The sequence below is a fragment of the Brassica napus genome, chromosome A9 (genome assembly GCF_020379485.1).
Source record: "Brassica napus cultivar Da-Ae chromosome A9, Da-Ae, whole genome shotgun sequence".
Taxonomy (NCBI): domain Eukaryota; kingdom Viridiplantae; phylum Streptophyta; class Magnoliopsida; order Brassicales; family Brassicaceae; genus Brassica; species Brassica napus.
In genome coordinates this window covers 11,201,042-11,224,154 of record NC_063442.1, presented here as the reverse complement: position 1 = coordinate 11,224,154, position 23,113 = coordinate 11,201,042, and the positions used below count along the sequence as shown (strand labels likewise).

The window sequence follows — 23,113 nt, the reverse complement described above, 5'->3', positions numbered from 1 at the left end:
GACCCGGAATGAAAAGCGGGCTTTAACGACTGCAACGTGTTCGGCACAACCAAATCGCAGCTTCAGGAGGTGCCAGAGGCGGACCCAGTGAAGGAAAAGGTGGGTCAGATGACACAGGTTAAATGTCAAATATATTGTGTTTTGACTTAGAACAATATAGAATCAGCAGCGCAAACGGTGTTTGTGAAGGTAATGACACACCTTAATCTGGGTTCGAATCTCCATTTGTCATTTTTGTTATCATTTTTCAAAAAATTATATATTATGACACATGTAAACATAAATGCTGGGTCCGCCACTGGGAGGTGCGGAGCCTTACCACCAAGACGACCACAAGACCATCACCGGCGCTGGGAAATAGGGCTCTGCTGTGCATCGCCACCAAAGACCTTTCTTCCGGTTGACCACTCCGTCTTCAAAAATATGGAAAACCAGATCTGGCAAAGACTTCAACCCTAAAAGCCGACTCCCATCTCCACCGTCCCGCCATGAGTCTCGCCATCATTCCATAGGAAGCCAGGCATAATCACCGTCGGCCATGAAGGAGCTCCGGTTGAGGCCTCGACCGGACACAGAGTAGCATGCATATCGACCGAGGGGAAACAGGGAAGAAGAGAGCAAAGAGAAAACAATATTATAGGAAGGAGGGGAATGCCTCCGGCGATGTCGAGGCGACGGCCGGAGCTAGCTGTTCTTCCACCGGAAGTCTTCTTCTGTTCGAGAGAGAAAGATAAAAAACTTTTTTTTAGTGTTTACAACTGTTAAAGGTCACTAGTTTACCATTATTAGTTTGACACTTGTGTAATAAGTTTCTCTTGATTTGTTATCTTTCTGGGATAAAATAGAAAATAATTAAAATTTAAAAGCTATATGGCAGTAAGTCGAACCTTCGCGGACGATACCCAAAAATTGTCTAGTCAAATACCATATTTAAGGGTGGGCATTTTACCCGAAATCCGAAGTGGCACCCGAACCCGATCCGAAAAACCCGAACCGAAATCCGAACCGAAGTAGCAAAATATCCGAACGGGTATTGAATTAGGAGAGATTGGATATCCGAACCCGAACGGGTAATATCCGAACCCGAATGGATATCCGAAAATAACCGAACATATGATAATTAACCTTATATTTATAGTTTACATCTTTCATTTTATATAAAATATTTATATTGATACTACACATACTTTAAATTCATATGATATACATACAATTACGTAGAAGATGATTTGTTATTCGCTTAAAATGCATGTCAAACTTTTTATTTCAGCAATTAACAAAAAGTTACATTCAAAATTTAAAAACAATAACCAAATTAATGTCTTTTTAGTTTGAAAATGTTATGTCCAAATCTATTAACCCTGCAATATATTAAAAATAAAAAATAGTTAAGTGAAAAGTTATATATTTAAATACAAAAAATTTGAGAAATGAAAATTTTCATTTTTTTTTCTTCAAAATCTAAATATCCGAACCCGATCCGAAATAACCGAAACCGAACTTAAAATACCCGAACCCGACCCGAAGTACAGAAATACCCGAACGGGTTCTACACCTCTATACCGAAATACCCGAAAATCCGAAATACCCGATCCGAACCCGAACGCCCACCCCTAACCATATTCAATCAGCGAGAATACATTTTAGCCCAAACTCTTGATTTGTGGTATTTCTTGGATAAAAATGATAATAATTAAAAATTTATACGGTGGTAGAGTTCGAACTCTGGCCTACGATAACCAGTAAAGTCGCATAACCACTGTGACAAATCAACTTATTGTTTTCTATCAAAACTGAATTAGCTAAATTACATTTAGCCCAAACTCTTTAGTATATCAAGTTAAGCCTAGACGGGCCCTCTCTCTGTATATCTCTCTCTCTTTTCTGGGGGTTTCTCTCCTTCTACTGCGTCGTCCTCGTCTCTTTCTAGGTATCTCTACATATACACTCTTTCAGATTCGTATTTGGTTCTCTGATGATCTGTTACGATTCTGAGATTGATTACTCTCAATCTTTACTTGTAGATGGCGACTGGGAGATCGGCAAGTATGCCGTCACGGTTGCGGCAGCTTCTTTCCGGCGAAGGGTCCATAGGGCCCTCTATTAGGCTCGACGCTGAGCCTGTGAGTTCTCTCAAATTCGAGTTTTAGGGTTTTTTTAATTGATATTGATTGAATTCAATTAGGGATTTTTAATTTGAATTTGATATCCTTGTCACAAGCTTTTGCCTTTTCTGAATTTAATTAGGGTTTATTGTCTTGTCTTGTGTTGCAGCCTCCTGAGATCAAATCGTTTATTGAGAAAGTAATCCAGAGTCCACTCTCTGATATTGCGATACCTCTCTCTGGCTTTCGCTGGGAGTACAGTAAGGTAACCATACTAATACATGCACACTCTCTCTCTTTTTTTGTGGGTTTTCTCAGATGATTGATTGATTATTGTTATTCCAGGGCAACTTCCATCACTGGAGACCTCTTTTTCTCCATTTTGACAAGTACTTCAAGACTTTTTTATCAACTAGGAATGACCTTCTCCTGTCTGATAAGATTTTGGAAGATGAGGATCCCTTTCCCAAGTACTCTCTTCTTCAAATTCTTCGTGTGATGCAGATCATTCTCGAAAATTGTCCCAACAAAAGTACCTTTGATGGTTTAGAGGTATGCATGCATGCCTCTTTTGTTTCCCATATCTATATTAAAGCTCGTTTAACTTTATTAGTAACTCTTTATGTTTATTTGTTTGCAGCACTTTAAGCTCCTACTTGCCTCCACAGATCCAGATGTTCTCATTGCAGCCCTGGAAACCCTTTCTGCGCTTGTGAAAATCAGCTCATCTAAGCTCCACCGGAGCGGAAAGTTGATTGGATGTGGTTCCGTAAACAGCTTCCTTCTCTCTATTGCCCAGGGCTGGGGTAGCAAAGAGGAGGGTTTGGGTTTGTATTCCTGCGTTGTCGCTAACGAGAGAAACCAGGAAGAAGGTCTCAGCATCTTTCCTTCCGACTTGGATAATAATCACAAGGAAGCTGATTTTCGGATTGGTTCTACTGTTTATTTTGAGTTGCGTGGACACAGTGCCCAGAGTATACATGATGGTACTAGTAGTGCTACTTCTTCTTCTTCAAGGGTGATTCAGATTCCTGATTTGCACTTGCGGAAAGAGGATGATCTTGTGTTATTGAAGGAGTGTATAGAGCATTACAATGTTCCCCCGGACCTCAGGTTCTCTCTACTGACCCGTGTCCGGTATGCTCATGCTTTTCGTTCTTCCAGAATATGCCGGAGTTATAGCAGGATCTGCCTACTTGCGTTTATTGTACTTGTTCAGTCCAGTGATGCTCAAGAAGAACTTGCATCCTTTTTTGCAAACGAACCTGAGTATACAAATGAATTAATAAGAATTGTCAGATCTGAAGAACCAATCCCCGGAACCATTAGAACTCTTGCCATGCTTGCATTGGGCGCTCAGTTGGCTGTATACTCCGCCTCTCATGATCGTGCCAGGATTCTAAGCAGATCTAGCATCAGTTTCGCCGTAGGCAACAGAATGATTCTGCTTAATGTGCTTCAGAAAGCCGTTCTGTCTTTGAAGATTTCTAGTGATCCATCATCTATTGCTTTTGTTGAGGCGCTACTTCAGTTTTATTTGCTTCACATTGTTTCATCATCGTCATCTGGAAGCACTATAAGGGGGTCTGGCATGGTTCCCACATTTCTCCCTCTCTTGGAGTATACTGATCCGAGTCACCTGCATCTTGTGTATTTGGCCGTTAAAGCACTACAGAAGCTCATGGATTATAGCAGTTCTGCAGTACCTCTACTCCGGGATCTTGGGGGAGTAGAACTTTTGTCTCAGAGGTTAGAGTTAGAGGTTCATCACATTCTTAAGTTGACTGGAGAGAACAACAGTGATATGGTGGTTGGTGAATCGTTAAATATAAATGGTGATCAGTTGCTCTCCCGAAAGAGACTCATCAAGGTTCTTTTGAAGTCTCTTGGTTCTTCTACGTATACTCCTGGAAATGCGAATAGGTCTCAAAGTTCTCAGGAGAGTACCTTGCCTGCCACTTTGTCTTTGATATACAGGAATGCAGATAAATTTGGTGGCGATATCTATTACTCAGCTGTGACGGTTATGAGTGATTTAATCCACAAAGACCCCACATCTCTTACTTCCCTGTTTGAAATGGGCCTCCCTGAAGCATTTCTGTCTTCAGTTGTATCAGGAGTACTTCCTTCTTCCAAGGCTATTGCATGCATTCCAAATGGCCTCGGTGCAATATCTCTTAATAGCAAAGGTTTGGAGACTGTAAAAGAAACTTCGGCACTGCGCTTCCTTGTTGATGTATTTACTTCCAAGAAGTATGTTCTAGCTATGAATGAGGCCATCGTTCCGTTTACAAATGCCGTGGAAGAGCTTTTGCGTCATGTCTCATCTCTAAGAGCCACCGGTGTTGAAATAATCATTGAAATTGTGGATAGAATTGCATGCTTTGGAGAGAGTGGTTCTTCATCATCCTCTGTAAGTACTGCAATGGAAATGGATTCAGATGTGAAGAACATAAATGGCGTCAGCCATGAGCAGTTTGTTCAACTCTGCATCTTTCATCTGATAATTCTGCTCCACAGAACAATGGAGAATGCTGAGACTTCTCGTCTCTTTGTGGAGAAGTCTGGCATTGAGGCGTTACTTAAGCTTCTCTTGCGACCTAGCATTGCTCAGTCTTCTGAAGGGGTGTCTATTGCCTTGCACAGCACCATTGTTTTTAAGGGTTTTACGCAGCATCACTCTGCTTCTCTTGCTCGGGCCTTTTGCTCTTCTCTTCGTGATCAGGTGAAGAAAGCTTTAGGAGGACTGCAAGATCTCTCGGGGACATTCCTACTTGATCGAAAACTTTCTCCAAGCTGTGGAATTTTTTCTTCTCTTTTCCTTGTGGAGTTTCTTCTGTTTCTAGCTGCATCAAAGGATAACCGTTGGATGACTGCATTGCTTTCGGAGTTTGCAAATGGAAGCAAGGATGTTCTGGAGAATATAGGCCAGTTGCACCGTGAAATTCTATGGCATATAGCAGTTTACGAGAGTGGAACGCTGGAAAGTCCAAATACTTCTCCCGAGTCAGAGCAAACAGAGCTGTCTTCAAATGGAACGGAAGGACAAAGGTTCAGTTCTTTTAGACAGTTTCTGGATCCATTATTTCAGAGGAGAACGTCAGGATGGAGCGCAGAATCGCAATTCTTTGATTTAATAAATCTTTACCGTGATCTTGGACGTGCATCGACTGGATTTCAACCCCGACCAATCAATGATGGTCCCTCTAGTTCATCAGACGCTTCTGGTAACAGAGAGCTTGAAAGAGATGGATCCTATTATACATCATGCTGTGACATGGTGAAGTCATTGTCCTTCCACATCACATACATATTCCAAGAGTTAGGGAAGGCAATGCTGCTCCAATCTCGACGGAGAGAAGATACAGTAAATGTATCTCCGTCTTCTAAGTTAGTTGCCTCAAGTTTTGCTTCAATATCCCTTGATCACTTGAATTTTGAAGGCCATGAGATTGCAGCCGAGGCATCAAGGTCAACTAAATGTCTCTACCTTGGCAAGGTTGTTGACTTCATCGATGCTGTCCTTCTTGACAGGCCTGATTCGTGTAATCCTGTTCTGATAAATTGCTTTTATGGCCGGGGGGTGATTCAGACGGTTTTGACAACATTTGATGCTACTAGCCAGCTTTTATTTTCAATTAATAGGAGCTACTCGTCTCCGATGGAGACTGATGATGTTAAAGGAAAGCAGGATGAAAAGGAAGACACAGATCATGCCTGGATATATGGTCCGCTGGCTGGCTACGGGAAGCTCATGGACCATTTGGTTACGTCATCGTTTATCTTATCACCATCCACAAAACACTTGCTCGTTCAACCAGTAGAAAATGGGAATATTCCATTTCCACAAGATGCTGAGACATTTGTGAAGATCCTGCAGTCCATTGTGTTGAAAGCTGTACTTCCGGTTTGGACTCATCCACTATTTACGGAATGTAGTTATGATTTCGTCACTGCCCTCATTTCCATCATCAAGCATGTGTATTCTGGAGTTGAACTGAAAAGCTTAGCTGGCAGTAGTAGCGCTCGTGTAACAGGTCCACCTCCCAGTGAAACAACCATTTCAACAATTGTGGAGATGGGGTTCTCCAGATCCAGAGCCGAAGAAGCTTTGAGACAGGTTGGATCGAACAGTGTTGAGTTAGCCATGGAATGGCTGTTTTCCCACCCAGAAGAAATCCAAGAGGACGATGAGCTTGCTCGTGCTCTTGCAATGTCCCTTGGAAATTCTGAATCAGATACAAAGGAGAATGTTGTAGATGAAACTCGAGAACAGATTGAAGCAGAAATAGTCTCGCTGCCACCAGTTGAAGAGCTTATAACAACATGTACGAAGCTTCTGCAGATGAAAGAGCCCCTTGCTTTTCCCGTTAGAGACTTGCTTGTATTGATATGCTCAGAAAACAATGGAGAACACCGATCTGGTGTTATATCTTGCCTTCTTAGCCGGATTAAGGATTGTTGTCCTGTCTTCGATGACACAAAGAACAATCTGCTCTCTGCTCTGTTGCATGTTCTTGCTTTGATTCTACATGAAGACGCTGGTTCCCGCGAAGTTGCGCTGAAGGCGGGTATTGTAAGACTTGTGTGCGATGTACTCTCAAAGTGGGATTCTGGTAGTATTGATAAGGAAAAGTTTAATGTTCCAAAGTGGGTGACGACAGGGTTTCTTGCCATTGATAGGCTGCTACAAGTGGACCAGAAATTAAATACTGAGCTTATAGAGGAGTTGCAAAAAGGTGAGACATCTCTGGCCATTGATGAGAGCAAACAAGACAAGCTGCAATCTGTTTTTGGCTCGCCACAGCTTGTTGATGCTGACGATCAGAAGAAGTTGATTGAGATTGCTTGTACATGTATCCGGAATCAGCTTCCTTCTGAAACTATGCATGCTGTTTTACAACTGTGTTCTACATTGACAAGGAAGCATTCTGTTGCTGTCTGCTTTCTTGATTTTGGAGGTGTGCAAGGACTGCTTTCTCTGCCGAGTAATAGTCTTTTTCCAGGGTTTGACTCAGTTGCTGCTAGTATCATCCGTCATATTCTTGAAGACCCCCAAACGCTTCAGCAAGCCATGGAATCTGAGATAAAACATGCTCTTGCAACACTTTCCAACAGGCACTCAAATCAGAGAATCTCTCCACGCAATTTTTTGTTGCATGTGAATTCTGTAATTGCACGGGATCCAGTCACTTTTATCCAGGCCGCTCGTTCTATATGCCAAGTAGAGATGGTTGGTGAAAGACCTTACATCGTGTTAGTCAAAGAAAAAGAGAAATCAAAAGACAAAGAGAAGGATAAGGATAAGGACAGAGCTGACAAAGAGAAATCTCAGACTTCTAATGAAGTTGCAACTACCACTCCCCCTGGGAGCACCAAGGCTAAAGTTTACCGGAAACCTCCTCAGTCGTTCATTGGTGTTGTTGAGCTGCTTCTGGATTCTCTCTGTAATTTCGTTCCTCCTCCAAAAGATGACATGGTTGAAGGTGATTCTACTTCAGCAGACATGGATATTGATCATGCCTCTACTAAGGGAAAAGGCAAAGCGGTTGCTACTACACCTGAAGAAAAGAAAGCTATTTCACAGGACATGTCAGCTTCATTGGCTAAAATTGTTTTCATTCTGAAGCTTTTGAGCGAGATACTGTTCATGTATTCTTCGTCAATCCATATAATACTTCGAAGAGATGCTGAAATTAACAGTCTTAGAGGTCCTCAACAGAAGGGGGGTCAAGTTGGTGGAATATTTCATCATATTCTTCACAAGTTTATTCCATACTCACGGGTGAAGAAGGAAAAGAAATCTGAGAGTGATTGGCGGCAAAAGCTGGCAAGTAGGGCTAATCAGTTTTTAGTGGGTGCATCTGTTAGATCAGCTGAAGCAAGGAAGAGGATATTTTCTGACATTAGCAGTATCTTCAATGACTTCGTAGGTACCTCCAATGGGCTTAGACCTCCAGTTAATGAAATACACATTTTGATAGATTTGTTGAGTGATATGCTCTCTGCTCGGTCACCTACTGGATCACATATATCTTCAGAAGCTTCAAATACTTTTGTTGATGTTGGACTGGTTAAGTCTCTTACTCGTACACTTGAAGTGTTGGACTTGGACAACGTAGAATCTCCCAAAACTGTAACAGGAATCATAAAAGTTTTGGAGTTGGTGACTAAGGAGCATGCCCATTCTGCTGATTCGAACTCGAAGAATGAAAATGCGAACAAGTCATCTGATCAAATTCAATCAGGAGGAGGAGATACTACTGCTGATGCTTCTGAAGCAGGGGAAATTATGCTGCGGTCGAATCATGATTCCATGACCGCTGATCATGCGGAGAATTTTGGCGGTTCCCACACTTTTGTTGGTTCAGAAGATGTGACAGATGACATGGAGCATGATCAAGACTTGGATGAAGGATTTGCCGCAGGTGGGGATGATTATATGCAAGAAGCAGCTGAGGATGCTAGGGGGTTGGAAAACGGGATTGGGTCGATGGGTATAGAGTTTGAGATGCATACCCACGTGCCGGAAAATCTTGATGAAGAGGAAGACGAAGAGATGTCTGGTGATGAGGGTGACGAAATAGATGAGGATGAAAATGATAATGAAGAAGAAGACGAGGAGGACAATGACTTGGAAGAAGAAGAAGAAGAAGATGTACATCACCTGCCTCATCATGACACAGATCAAGATGATCATGAGCTTGAGGATGATGAATTTGAAGAGGAAATACTGGTTGAAGAGGATGAAGAGGACGAAGATGATGAAGATCGGGTAATTCTCAGGTTTGAGGATGGTATCAATGGTCTAAACGTTCTTGATCATTTGGAGGTTCTTAGAGATCATAGATTTTCTGATGAAACACTTCATGTAATGCCTGTTGAAGTTTTTGGCTCGAGACGTCAAGGACGAACAACTTCTATTTACAGCCTTCTTGGCAGAACTGGGGATGGTGCTACTCCTTCACAGCATCCTCTTTTATCGGGATCTCCATCACTTCCAGTGTCGCAAAGTCAAACAGGTTCTCTTTTGTTTTTACTTGTGTTCATTTCCCTTTTATGTTTTGTTATATTTAAGTTTGCTACCAGATTACATTTTGTTTGTGTTGATCTTCCTGAAGGAATAATTTGTTAATCGACTGTTTTCTTCTCTTTGTAGAAAGCACACATGATCATACTGTTGGAGGTAGGGATTCCAACGGTAGTTCTTCGTCACGGCTGGATGCTATATTCCGATCTTTGAGGAATGGCCGGCAGGGGCATCGTTTGAATTTATGGGCTGATGACAGCCAGCAAATTGTTGGATCTGGCGCTTCTACCGTACCACAAGGCCTTGAAGATTTGCTGGTATCTCAGTTGAGACGTCCCGGCTCTGATAATCCTTCTGATCAGAATCCATCACCTTTGGAACCCCAGTCACAGGCCGAGAGTGGGCAGCCCCAGGAGGCAACTGTCAGACCTGAAATTCCAGATGAAAACGCCACTGGTAATGGAGGTGCCAATGTGTCTGCTCCCTCTATCGTTTCGCCAGTTGCATCTGCTCCCCCGGATACACGAGCCACTGCTACTGATTCTGTCTCAAGCTCGCGGTCTCAGTCAGTCGAAATGCAATATGATCCAAATGATTCAACTGTTCGGGATGTTGAAGCGGTGAGTCAAGAAAGCGGTGGGAGTGGGGCAACCTTGGGTGAAAGCCTTAGGAGTTTGGATGTTGAGATCGGAAGTGCTGATGGACATGATGATGGTGCAGAAAGGCATGATGTACAGCCAGCTATGCGCTCAAGAAGAGCAAATTTGTCAGTTGTGCCATCTTCAACTGGGCGAGAAGCTTCTCTTTATAGTGTAACTGAGGTTCCTGAGAACTCCGGTCACGAGGCTGAGCAGGATAATCCACCAGAGGAGCAACCAGTTAACAGGGATGTTGCTTCTAGTTCTATTGATCCTGCGTTTTTAGATGCCCTACCTGAGGGACTGCGAGCCGAAGTCCTTTCAGCTCAGCAAGCACAAGCGCCAGAACCTTCTAGCAATGAACAGCAGAATTCTGGAGATATTGATCCGGAGTTTCTTGCTGCACTTCCTGCTGATATCCGAGCTGAAGTTCTGGCACAGCAACAAGCACAACGGGTTCATCAGTCTCATGAACTTGAAGGTCAGCCTGTTGAGATGGACACCGTTTCAATAATTGCAACGTTTCCTTCGGAGTTGCGAGAAGAGGTATTGAGCTGTTGCCTTATAACGGCATGAGTAGAGTTGAAGTGTATTCATCTAATATTACTTTTGTTATCAGGTGTTGCTGACGTCAGATGATGCCGTTCTTGCAAATTTAACACCTGCACTGGTTGCGGAAGCAAACATGCTGCGTGAAAGGTTTGCTCATCGATACCATAACCGTGCACTTTTTGGTATGCATCCAAGACATCGTAGAGGGGAGGCATCCAGGCGAGGTGAAGGTGTCATATCTGGAAATGAGGGGATTGCTTCTCGTAGGTCTGCTGCAAAGGTTATAGAGGCCGCTGGAGCTCCCCTAGTTAACACTGAGGCACTCCAAGCAATGATTCGTATTCTTCGGATAGTTCAGGTACTTACCTAATGCATTACTTAGATATTTAACTGGCATCACTTGGACAATTCATTTATATATCTTTGGTCTGCAGCCTCTTTACAAGGGTCCTCTGCAGAGGCTTTTGCTGAATTTATGTTCTCATGGCGAAACAAGGTTTTCCTTGGCTAATACATTCATGGATATGCTGATGCTCGACACAAGGAAGCCTGTTAACTACTCGAGTGTTTCCGAACCACCTTATCGTCTTTATGCTTGTCAAAGCAATGTAACATATTCACGTCCTCAGCACTTTGATGGTATGCATCTTTTAATACATTGGATTCTGACTGGGGATGTGTTTATAATAACCAAGTTCTGTAGATAATAGTTGTAATTCTATTTGCAGGGGTTCCTCCTCTAGTGTCTCGGCGTGTCCTTGAGACTTTGACATATTTGGCACGAAATCATATATACGTAGCAAAGATTCTGCTTCAATCCAGGCTTTCCCTGCCTTCCCTTCAAGGTTCAGTACCCTCAGACAAGGCACGTGGAAAAGCTGTTGTAGTAAGTGATGATCACATGAGCAGAACGCAGCAGGAACCCGAATCTGTAGCCTTTGCGTTGCTTCTAAGCCTCCTGAATCAGCCCCTTTATTTGAGAAGTGTGGCTCATCTTGAACAGGTACTCCTTTTCATTCGGTGCTATGGTTTGGCTTTGTTTACTGTTATGAAAACTAACTCGGGTTTGTATGTATTTTCTCATCATTTGTTCCAGCTGCTGAACTTACTGGAGGTCATCATTGACAACGCTGAACGAAAGTCTGAGTCAGCTGACGGATCAGATGGGTCTGCCACCGAGCAGCAATCAACGCATCAAGCGTTAGAAGTTGAAAACAATTCAGAAAACCACGATATGGTATCTGGCACAGCTGGTACAGTGACCAAGCCAATTGTCTCATCTGGAAGTTCGTCCAACAGAGCAGAGAGTGAATGTGATGTTCATACTGTGTTGCTTAATCTTCCCCAGTCAGAGCTGTGTCTGCTTTGTTCATTACTTGCACGTGAAGGGTATGTCAGATGCTTATATGTGAACACCTCCTACTTTCTGTTCTTTCTATCTGTCAGTTAATGCTTAAATTCTGTAAGTTCTACAACTAGCCTTACTAATTGTTGTGCTGTTGATTCAGTTTGTCAGATAATGCATACACCCTTGTAGCGGAGGTGCTGAAAAAACTTGTGGCCATTGCTCCAAGCCATTGTCATTTGTTTATCACAGAGCTTGCAAACGCAATACAGAACCTGACAAGATCAGCGATCAGTGAACTTCACATGTTCGGTGAAGCCGTAAAAACGCTTCTAAGTACCACGTCATCAGATGGATCAGGAGTACTGAGGGTTTTGCAGGCATTAAGCTCCCTCGTTGATTCGTTGTTAATCACAAAAGAGAAGAATTCCGAAGAGCATGTTGCTGTGTTTTCTCAGCTATCGAACATCAATTTAGCTTTGGAACCTCTGTGGCTGGAGTTGAGCAATTGCATATGCAAAATAGAGGGGCATTCTGATTCTGCTTCTGCTTCTACGACGTCTCCAACAACCTCGACGAGTTCAGCAACAACAAGGGGAGCTGGAGTAAGCCAGTCACTTCCTGCTGGTGCCCAAAACATGTTGCCTTATGTAGAGTCGTTTTTTGTTACCTGTGAGAAATTGCATCCATCATCACAGTCTTGTGATATCTCGGTTCCCATGGCGGCTTCTGATGTTGAGGAGCAGCCCAAGGGTCCAGGACCAAGCAGCAGCTCCAAGGTGGATGAGAAATACGGTTCTTTTATCAAGTTTTCTGAAAGGCACAGGAAACTTCTTAATGCTTTCATCCGACAAAATCCTGCTCTGCTTGAGAAGTCCTTTTCGCTAATGCTCAAGGTTCCACGTTTTATTGAATTTGATAACAAACGTGCATACTTCAGATCAAAGATAAAACACCAGCATGACCATCACCATAGCCCTTTGAGAATCTCAGTGAGAAGAGCCTACATTCTTGAAGATTCATACAACCAATTGCGAATGAGGTCAACTCAGGAACTGAAAGGTAGATTGACTGTTCACTTCCAAGGAGAAGAAGGTATTGATGCTGGTGGGCTTACCAGGGAATGGTATCAGCTGTTGTCAAGGGTTATTTTTGACAAAGGAGCTCTTCTGTTCACAACCGTTGGCAATGACTCGACTTTCCAACCGAATCCAAACTCTGTTTACCAGACAGAGCACCTCTCCTACTTCAAATTCGTTGGCCGGGTGGTAAGCTCTTTTTTTCTTTTTTTTTTTTACCTATGTAAGTAGACTTATTTGCAGCTGCGTTAATTCCTTCCTAAATTCTATCTATCCTGCGTGCACAGGTTGGAAAAGCTCTGTTTGATGGTCAACTACTTGACGTCCATTTCACTCGCTCTTTTTACAAGCATATCTTGGGAGTTAAGGTCACGTACCATGATATTGAAGCTATAGATCCCGATTACTATAAAGCCCTGAAATGGATGCTGGAGGTATATATATACTGTAGATACACCTTTGTTTGTTTGTTTGGTCCAAAGCATTTGTTACTCATCTGTTCTTTTTTCTATAATGCAGAATGATATTAGCGATGTCCTAGATCTCACTTTTAGCGTTGATGCTGATGAGGAAAAGCTAATACTGTATGAAAAAACGGAGGTAACAACTATAACTTGTTCAGCCTTTTTTAACAGTGTCTTTGAAATAAAATTTGTTTTGAACGAACATTAAAATAAAATAAAAATTGCAGGTGACTGACCATGAACTGATCCCTGGAGGGCGAAACATTAAAGTCACTGAGGAGAATAAGCATGAATATGTAGACCTAATCGCCGAGCATCGATTAACCACAGCCATTCGTCCTCAGATAAATGCATTCCTGGAAGGGTTTAGTGAACTTATCCTTAAAGATCTAATATCGATTTTTAACGACAAGGAACTGGAGTTATTAATAAGTGGTCTTCCTGATATCGACTGTAAGTAGTATTTATAAAATATATCATAATCCTCCTGTACCAAGAATTTCATTGCCTCTGACCTTTTTTTGTTGGGTTACTAATGTATCAGTGGATAACCTGAGGGCGAATACTGAATATTCTGGGTATAGTCCTGGATCCCCTGTTATCCAGTGGTTCTGGGAGGTTGTTCAGGGATTGAGCAAAGAAGACAAAGCCCGTCTATTGCAGTTTGTGACTGGAACCTCTAAGGTAAAGAAGAAAACATGTTTGGTTTGTTTCATTAAAGATAAGATTGTTTTTTTTCTTTACAAAGTGGGAAACTGACGTTTTGAACTCAACAACACAGGTACCTCTGGAAGGATTTAGTGCCCTTCAAGGAATTTCAGGGGCACAGAAGTTTCAGATCCACAAGGCATATGGAAGCGCTAATCACTTGCCGTCTGCTCATACCTGGTAAAAAAATCTCAATCCCCTCCAATGAAACTATTCTCTGATGAATGATGGATGACCACAAATATTAATATATATATATATATATGCAAAACTGTTTTGTTTGCAGTTTCAATCAGTTAGATCTGCCAGAGTACCCGTCTAAGGAACATCTGCAGGAGAGGCTGCTGCTTGCAATCCATGAAGCAAGTGAAGGATTCGGATTTGGTTAAAACAAAAACCAGCTTCCTTTTTTTTTTATTTTGCTATTTCATTCTATACATATACCTTTTGGGCAAAACGAATGATTTTCTGTAATTCGCACTCTCTACTCGAACGTCCTTTTAAAAGAGTATGTTCAATAGATATTTTTATCCCTTAGTTTGCAGAGAAATTTATATGGAAAGGCACTTCCTATGAAAATCATAACACAAATAACCACTTTCTCTATTAGAAAGCGCTTCCACCCCTCATTGGATACAAGAAATTCTCTCTATGCTCAACTCGCTTACACCTTGATTGGTAGTATGCTGTAACAGTTGTATGTTTTTGCTAAATTATATAATAAAATGATTGATATAGTATGAATATGTTACTTAAAATTATTACAAAAATTAGTATATAATATATTTATTTCTAATGAATATATTTTTAATATATAGAATTTATTTATTTTATTTTATATAATATATCAAAAATATTATTTTCAAAATATATTTTACAATTTAAATATTTATTTTTAAAAGTAATAATTTCACATTTAAAATATAATTTTGTTTATATAATCAAATTATAATTTAATTGTGAACTGTTATTTTAAAAAATATTTTTATTGTAAATTTATTTAAGAAATCAAATTTTAATTTTCTGGATATAAAAATAATTTCACAGTATTATAAAATAAAATAAATTAATTAATTATATTTTTTTAATTTTAAAGGGAAAATTTTCTTTTTATATTTTTTTTGGTACCACAATTTAACTAGGAAGAATGTGCGAGATAACTATGTTTGGAGAAAAAAATTAGGTGCATGTCATTGATTTTGACATAATTAAACAATTAACAATTATGCATCAAGTAAGCTAGTTTGGAGAAAAAAATAGGTGCATATCATTGATTTTGTCATAATTAAAAAATTAACAATTATGCATCATGTACCTTTGCTTGTACAAGTAGCACATGAAAGATAGAAGGTCAGATGACATAGACAAATTGAGGTAAGTTAATATTTAGTTTACATCTGAAAGAATATAAGGAACCACATCACACGTTTATGATCACATACATATAGACTGAGTGTTCTATTCCATATCACTGAAAGAATACAGATCTCTAATTTCACCCACATACTCTAATACTAAACATTACCCCAACTCCACCCCTATATACTAAACATTATCCCAACCCCATCTCAACCCTTAATACTAATCCCTAAACCTCAATCACTAAACCCTAAACTTAAATACAAACTTTAAACCCAAATATAAGTTATAAACCCAAATAAAACAAAACAAAATAAATAGCATGGTATATATTGGTGAAACTATGAAATGTCTATGATTTCATAGAAGAAGTTGATGCTGGCCTAACCATATTCCTTCATCTTCTAAATACTAAACCCTAAATCATATTCACTAAACCCTACACTCTATTCACTAAATCCTAACCCCAAATAGAATGGAACAAAATAAATAGCATGATATATATTGGAGAAGTTATGAAATATCTATGATTTCATGGAAGAAGTTAAAGTTAATGTTGACCCCAAGCATACCCCCTCACCTTCTAAATACTAAACCCTAAACCATATTCACTAAACCCTAAACCCAAATATAAACCCTAATCCAAATAAAACGGCACAAAATAAATAGCATGGCATATATTGTTGAAATAATGAAATGTTCTATGATTTCATGGAAGAAGTTAATGCTGACCCCAACCATATCCCTTCATCTTTTAAATACTAAACCTTAAACCATATTCACTAAATCCTAAACCCAAATATCAAAGTCTAAAAAAATTACATATATTATGTAAAATTAAATTATATTATGTAATATTAAACTATACAATCGAGATCATAGCACGATAGTTACTTGTTCAAAAACTATATTTCTAAACAAAATAAAACACTATTTAGTAATCATCAAATGGAATGGAACAAGATCAAATAGAAAATTAGCATAATATATCGCATTCCATAATAGGAATTTAACAAACATAATACATATTGTTTTACATTTCTATGATATATGCAAATAGAATAGAATAAAATAAATAGAAACTGTTCATCTTCTCCAATCAACTTAGGTCATTCACGGCGACAAAATATAAGTGTATTTGGCGACATCAGTGGAGATAATACATATAACTGCATCAGAGAGACGAAATTTGTTGTTGATACAGTACATAAAAGAGAAGAACATATGGTGGTGACGTGATGATGGTGCCGTTTGTATAGATGGGGGTGATCGCCACTACACAAGTCTTGTCGGCAAGGGTCAACGCAAATTGGGATGTGAATGTGAATCGCCGAGGGATTGTAATCAGAGAAAACACGGTAGAGACAATCTGGGGTAAAACTATACAAATGGGTTTGAATGTGGAAGAGACACGACATACTTTTGAAAAATAGTAATTATTAGTTTAATTTTTTTTCCTAACAGGTTTCCCCGGTTTCAAGCAGGGGCAATACAACAAAATAATATAAAAGACAAGTAAAACAGTAAAAAGTTAGGGCAATTGACTACTCAATCAATTATGCTTTTTTTTAGCATCATCTCACCTAATTTCCCATTTAACTATACCATCAACCAAAAGACATTTTCAAAAATACCACATTCATTAATGTGTAAGAGACTAAACTAACCTTACCTTATCTTCAACCCATCATCCTCTTTCTCTCCTGTCGAGATCCACCGTCTCTCTCCCGTCGAGATCCACCGTCGCTCTCCGTCGAGATCCACTGTCGCTCTCCGTCGAGATCCACTGTCGCTCTCCGTCGAGATCCACCGTCTCTCTCCGTCGAGATCCACTGTCCCTCTTTGTCGAGATCCATCGTCTCTATCCATCAAGTTCCATCGTCTCTCTCTGTCAAGATCCATCGTCTCTCTCTAACGCAGCCTGCGACAAAGCGATTACAGAGAATCGAGATTCAAATCTCCAAAATGTCGACTCATGTCCGAGATTCACAACTTGTAAGTCTCTAATTTGTGTATTTTTTTTAAAAAAATTCTTTCTGCTGTCCAAAAATCAATGACGGTTGGTTCGATGATGAACATTGAGTTCTTAAAAATCTGGATTCAAGTAATTTTAGGATTTGCTTCTTTCTGTTATCAAAAATACAAATAAAGTTGATCTGCACTTGTCATATAAATAGTTCTGGTTAAGATTAAGATTTTCGGATAATTAACATTGCACTTTATAGAATTATAATCCCTTATAAATCTGGATTTCAGGATATTGTTAAAAGAAAAACTCAACAATTTATAAGTCTTTATAAAGAAGTTTTTAAACAATATTTGATCGCATATGTCTATAAAAAACATATAAATGTGTGAACTTGAGAAGTCTTGTATTTTATTATCATATATATTCTTTGTAAAACTGTTACTGAAATACATGAATATTATGCTTCGATACTATATCTTTAGATCATGATTAAAAGTTAATATCTTCTTTTTTAGTTCGTTTTGCAGTTAGATAGCAATGAATTTTGCACATCTTTGAGATTGCCTCAGAGGATTTATGAAGTTGGAACAGAACCACTATAAACTCTTATAAAATCAATCGAGTTTAGGATATACAAATGTCTATTTATAAAGACTTATAATTCTATGTAAATTAATTTATAAAGGCCTATATATAATATATAAGAGCTTATAAATCGGTATAAAATATTAATAATTATTTCCAAGAGCTCATAAATCAGTTGAAAATATTATCTATGTTTTTGCAAGCATAAATTCTCTATTAAGGTTAATAAACAAAATTACTTAAGATTTATAAAGGTTTATATAAAGTAATTAGCTAAAGCTTATAAATGTGTTATATAAACAAATTATAGGAGTTATTAAGGGGTCCCAGTTATTAATTAGTCGCAAATAGTTTATAAAAATCAGATATAAAAGGTTTCATAAAACAAAGAATTATGATTTATAAAGTCCTATAAATAATCAAAATAACTTTTAAGTATGTATAAAATAATTTCTAAAGGCTTATAAATAATATATAAAGGCTTATAAATTTATATAAGATAGAAAGTAAATGTTAAAAAGAGCGTATTGGTTTAAGGTTCTTACTATTACTAAACCATGTCCCCAAAATCCACCCTTCAACTCTAAATCCTAAATCTAGATTAATTAACCATAGGGATATAAATATATATTTACCCTTTAATGAAACATATTTTTTTGTAATTTTCCTAACTGGAGGCTCCCTTGGTGAAAAAAAACTAAAAAAACTTTAAGAAAAACTGGTTCACAAATTATAATCCATTATAAAACTCAGATATTATAATGGCTTATATGGCTTATAAAGTGTTAGTGATAAAAAATAATGTATTTGAATTTATAACAGAATTAATGTATTATTCATTCATATTGTAATGTATAAGGATTTATAAAAACAATAATGTATTTTTCTGAATATTATGAGTTTATGACTTGGATTTATGGCTCTGCTTTAATTTAGAAAGTTAATAGGTAAATTTGTATTTCAGAAAATTTATAACACCTTATTAAAAATGGTTTTTCTCTTATAAAATTAATATAGTTTAGGATATACAAATGCCTATTTATAAAGACTTATAATTCTATGTAAATTAATTTATAAAGGCCTATATATAATATATAAACCTTATAAATCGGTATAAATAATGTAAGAATTTATACAACTATCTTTTCTATGCCTATTTAGTGAACTTTGTGTATAGAATTCTAAATATTATGAGTTTATGTCTTAGATTTATGGCTCTGCTTTAATTTAGAAAGTTAATATATAAAATTGTATTTCAGTAAATTTATAACACATTATTAAAAATGGTTTAAACTCTTATAAAATCAATCGAGTTTAGGAATCACAAAGGCCTATTTATAAAGACTTATAATTCTATGTAAATTAATTTATAAAGGCCTATATATAATATATAAAGGCTTATAAATCAGTATAATATTTTAGTAATTATTTTCAAGAGAAATAAAATCAGTTCTAAGCATTATCTATGGTTTTGCAAGCATAAATTCTCTATTAAGGTTAATAAACAAAATTACTTAAGATTTATAAAGGTTTATATAAAGTAATTAGCCAAAGCATATAAATGTGTTATATAAACAAATTATAGGAGTTATTAAGGGGTCCCGGTTATTTACTACTTGCAAATAGTTTATAATAATCAGATATGGGATTTTATAAAACAAAGAATTAGGATTTCTAAAGTCCTATATATAATCAAAATAACTTATAAATATGTATAAAATAATTTCTAAAGGCTTATAAATAATATATAAAGGCCTATAAATTTATATAAGATAGAAAGTAAATGTTAAAAAGAGCATATTGGTTTAAGCTTCTTACTATTACTAAACCTTTTTCCCAAAATCCCACCCTTCAACTCTAAACCCTAAGTTTAAATTAATTAACTCTAAGGATATAAATGTATATTTACCCTTTAATGTAACCTATTTTTGTAATTTTCCTAAATGGAGGCTCTCTTGGTGAAAAAACTAAAAAAAACATAAAAAACTGGTTCACAGATACATTCATATTGTAATTCATAAGGATTTATAAACAAAATAATGCATTAGAATTATGAAAAATCACTTATAACCCATTGTAAAACTCAGTTATATGATATTATAAGGGTTTATAAAATGTTACAAAATAAGTAATAAGACTTTATGGAACAAAAAAATAAACAATTAGTAAATTCTTACAAAATTATAAGTATTTAATCAAGACTTATAAAAATGTGTCACATAACAAATATTGCATAGGGGTCCATAAAAATACATGGGCTTTTTCTTTACTAAAATAATGATATGTAAAGACCAATAGTAGAAAACGCCTTATGTGTAACGAGAATGTGATATGGTCTAGTGGTAAGATTAGGTGCCTTAATCCTTCAATATATCTAAAACCGGGTTCGAGTCGAGATTCATACAACTATCCCGCAGAACAAATCATCATCACATTGTTTGTAAAACAAATTGGAAACAAGATTTCTGAATGGGAATGTGAATCTTCTCCCATGATTTCTCTACCACGTCTACTAGAAAAATATGGCAATTTTGACATTTCAGATCCATATACAACAAGTCCCACTGAGTGCAGTCCTCTCTAAAAAAACATGAAACATGTACATTAAAAATTAGAATTTATAACCCATTATAAGACTTTGATTAAACTCTTATATATTTATATTATAGAAAGTTATATGTACCTTATTGCTAACAAGACCACTTGAAGGAGAAATAAGACTATTTCTTATACGTGTATGTTGTATACTAGATACTTCGTCAACTCTGTGAATGTTGTTCCATTAAGTTTTAGGGTGTGTGTTGTGTTCCTCTCTAAAAAATTAAGCATGGATATATTTCCTTTTATAAAGCATTATAAAACCAAATCCTTATTTTTTTTAATAAGTACGTTACAACAATTTATAAAACTTTATAATTATGAACGTCAAGGTAAGAGTTTTGAAAAGTACCTCAAATGCATTACTACTTCCAACAATAGACGAATCATGAGTACTGAAAATTTTATCATATCCTGTCTGAATCATATTTGACATAATCAATGGTAATATTTGTGTTCCTCTCTGAAACATAAAAACATAAAGCTAGTAATGAATCTTGTACAGTTATTTTATAAGGTTGTTATAAACATTAAAGTTGTCATAAATACATTAAAGAAATTTCTACTTCCAGCAATACGCAAATCATCTATACTATTAAAACAAAAGTCATGACTTAATTCTTGTGTGATTTTTTCTTAATTTGGACCACCCTTAGAAAGTTGCTTAAATTATTTTTTTTGTATAAATATTTCAGCTATTTGAATATTCTATAACAAACAAATCAAATATATATTCCTATATTTTCTCTCAAATTGTATCTGAAAAAAAATCTTTTCATATCCTATTTACAATATAAAATATATTTCATTTTTTTATTAAAATAAAATTTTAAATATTCAATCAATTTCGTATTTAAAAAAAATATATATGTATATATCTTTTTTCACTTAAACAAAATTTTAATTTTTTAGTTATTTTCGTGTTTATTTGAAAATTAAATATATATTTCAATTTAACTAAAACAAACTTTTAAAATATCTAATTAAGTTTTGTAATTATAACTAATCTCATGTACAATATTTTACTAAATTTACGATACTAATTTAATATAATAATTTTCAATTAAATTTTTGTTCCTTAATCAATAAGATTTTTCATTTTAGAATTTTATATCACATGATTTAATATATGCTATCAGTGAAAATTCAAAACATATAAATTAAGTTACTGTATGTGAACTATAAATTTTTTTTCTTTGAAAATGTTATATTAAACATTTTGTAATATTTTAAATATTATAGTTAGCCATGTAAAATAAATAATTATGTGTATAGAAATGAATATAATCACCGCACGGTTGTGCGGGTTGAGATCTAGTGAGTAATTAAAACTTCATCCCGTGTCTGAACCATATTTGACCTAATCCTTGGTGATATTTGTGTTTTCTTCTGAAAACATAAAAACATAAGGCTAAATATATAATCTTATACATATTTTTTTATAAGGCCTTATAAATATAAAAGTTGTAATAAATACCTCAAGATGATTACTATTTACAGCAATAGACAAATCATGAGTAATTAAAATTTCATCGTGTATGCATCATAATTGACACAATCATTGGTGATAATTGAGTTCTTCTCTGAAACATTAAAACACACATAAAACTAATATATTTATAAAGTCTTATAAATGTAAAAGTTGTAATAAATACTGCTAGGGGAATACTTCCAGCAATAAGCAAATCATGAGTACTACATACTACCTTGTATAATAACAGATTACTCTTATAAACGAAAATGTTAGCAAAGAGTTTCATGTAGTTACCTTAATGGTTACACATAGATGAAGACCTCCATTCTATTGAAGTTCGTTCAGATATGATGTTACTTGACGATCATTCCTAATAAATACTAGAGGAAGCTCTTTTGAACCAAAGTTTAATTTTCAAGGTGCGACATAGCTAACATTTAAACTGTTTTTGTTGTCATCAATTCCAAAATCTTCTAAAACAACCCCAATCAAATCATTGTAGATGATATCTTCATGAATCATACAAAGAGAAGATCTTCGTTCATCATCGACTATGAAATCCCAATGAATTCCATTTATTAGTTTTAATTCTCCACGTATAGAACACATTTCAATCATCATAATCTGATTATAAGAATATGGAGATTAGAGAAAGAAAAAAAATATTCAACACAAAAGTACTCAAAGCAGGAATGATCAACAAGATATATCAAAAAACGATAATACATAACACTATGTTCCTCAATGATAAATATTTATAAGGTTTTATAAATTTGAGATTTAAAAACTTCATGAGAAAATTTTCGTCTTCCTTCCCAGAAACTGACGATTTTGAGAAATCAAGCTAAAATTACAAAAAGAGATAAAAATCACCATATATTATCCTCTCACCTTTGTTACTCGTTCATGGTGAGAGATCGTCTTGTTCTTTTGAGCTTGTAGTCTTTGTCAAATCTCACCTGAGAACTCGTCAACGTCGTCCAATTTCGCCGTAGAACTCGTTAGCGTTGTCGAATCTCGCCGTAGAGTTCGTCAGAATCTCGTCGGATTTGATCCTCGAAGAGAATATGATAGATTTTTCAATCTGGGAGCTCTGTAGATCATGGGAGAAAGAAGCTAGGTTTATGTTTGATTAGTTAGGAGTACAATGGTATTTTACCTACTAAAATTTTAATAGTAAAATTGGTTAAGGTATAAATGAAAAGTG

General features: G+C 36.6%; 1 protein-coding gene across 1 annotated transcript; it reads left to right on the top strand.

Moving 5' to 3' along the window:
• The first annotated feature begins 1,838 nt into the window (after window positions 1-1,838).
• Window positions 1,839-14,458, top strand: LOC106362871 (E3 ubiquitin-protein ligase UPL1-like). The gene is made up of 17 exons (XM_048739894.1): window positions 1,839-1,930; window positions 2,025-2,123; window positions 2,275-2,370; window positions 2,451-2,657; window positions 2,746-9,127; window positions 9,265-10,319; window positions 10,393-10,683; window positions 10,760-10,964; window positions 11,054-11,328; window positions 11,422-11,714; window positions 11,834-12,938; window positions 13,037-13,183; window positions 13,269-13,349; window positions 13,441-13,666; window positions 13,758-13,897; window positions 13,995-14,101; window positions 14,208-14,458. Exons 2-17 carry the CDS (start codon window positions 2,025-2,027, stop codon window positions 14,308-14,310), a joined length of 10,812 nt encoding a protein of 3,603 aa, XP_048595851.1. The 5' UTR covers window positions 1,839-1,930; the 3' UTR covers window positions 14,311-14,458.
• Window positions 14,459-23,113: the final 8,655 nt, after the last annotated feature.

Bases quoted from the DNA above. Each gene is read 5' to 3' on its own strand.
- LOC106362871 (XM_048739894.1), top strand. From the start codon at position 2,025: ATGGCGACTGGGAGATCGGCAAGTATGCCGTCACGGTTGCGGCAGCTT. The intron at 9,128-9,264 runs GTTCTCTTTTGT...TTCTCTTTGTAG, and splicing joins AGTGTCGCAAAGTCAAACAG to AAAGCACACATGATCATACT. The intron at 13,350-13,440 runs GTAACAACTATA...TAAAAATTGCAG, and splicing joins TACTGTATGAAAAAACGGAG to GTGACTGACCATGAACTGAT.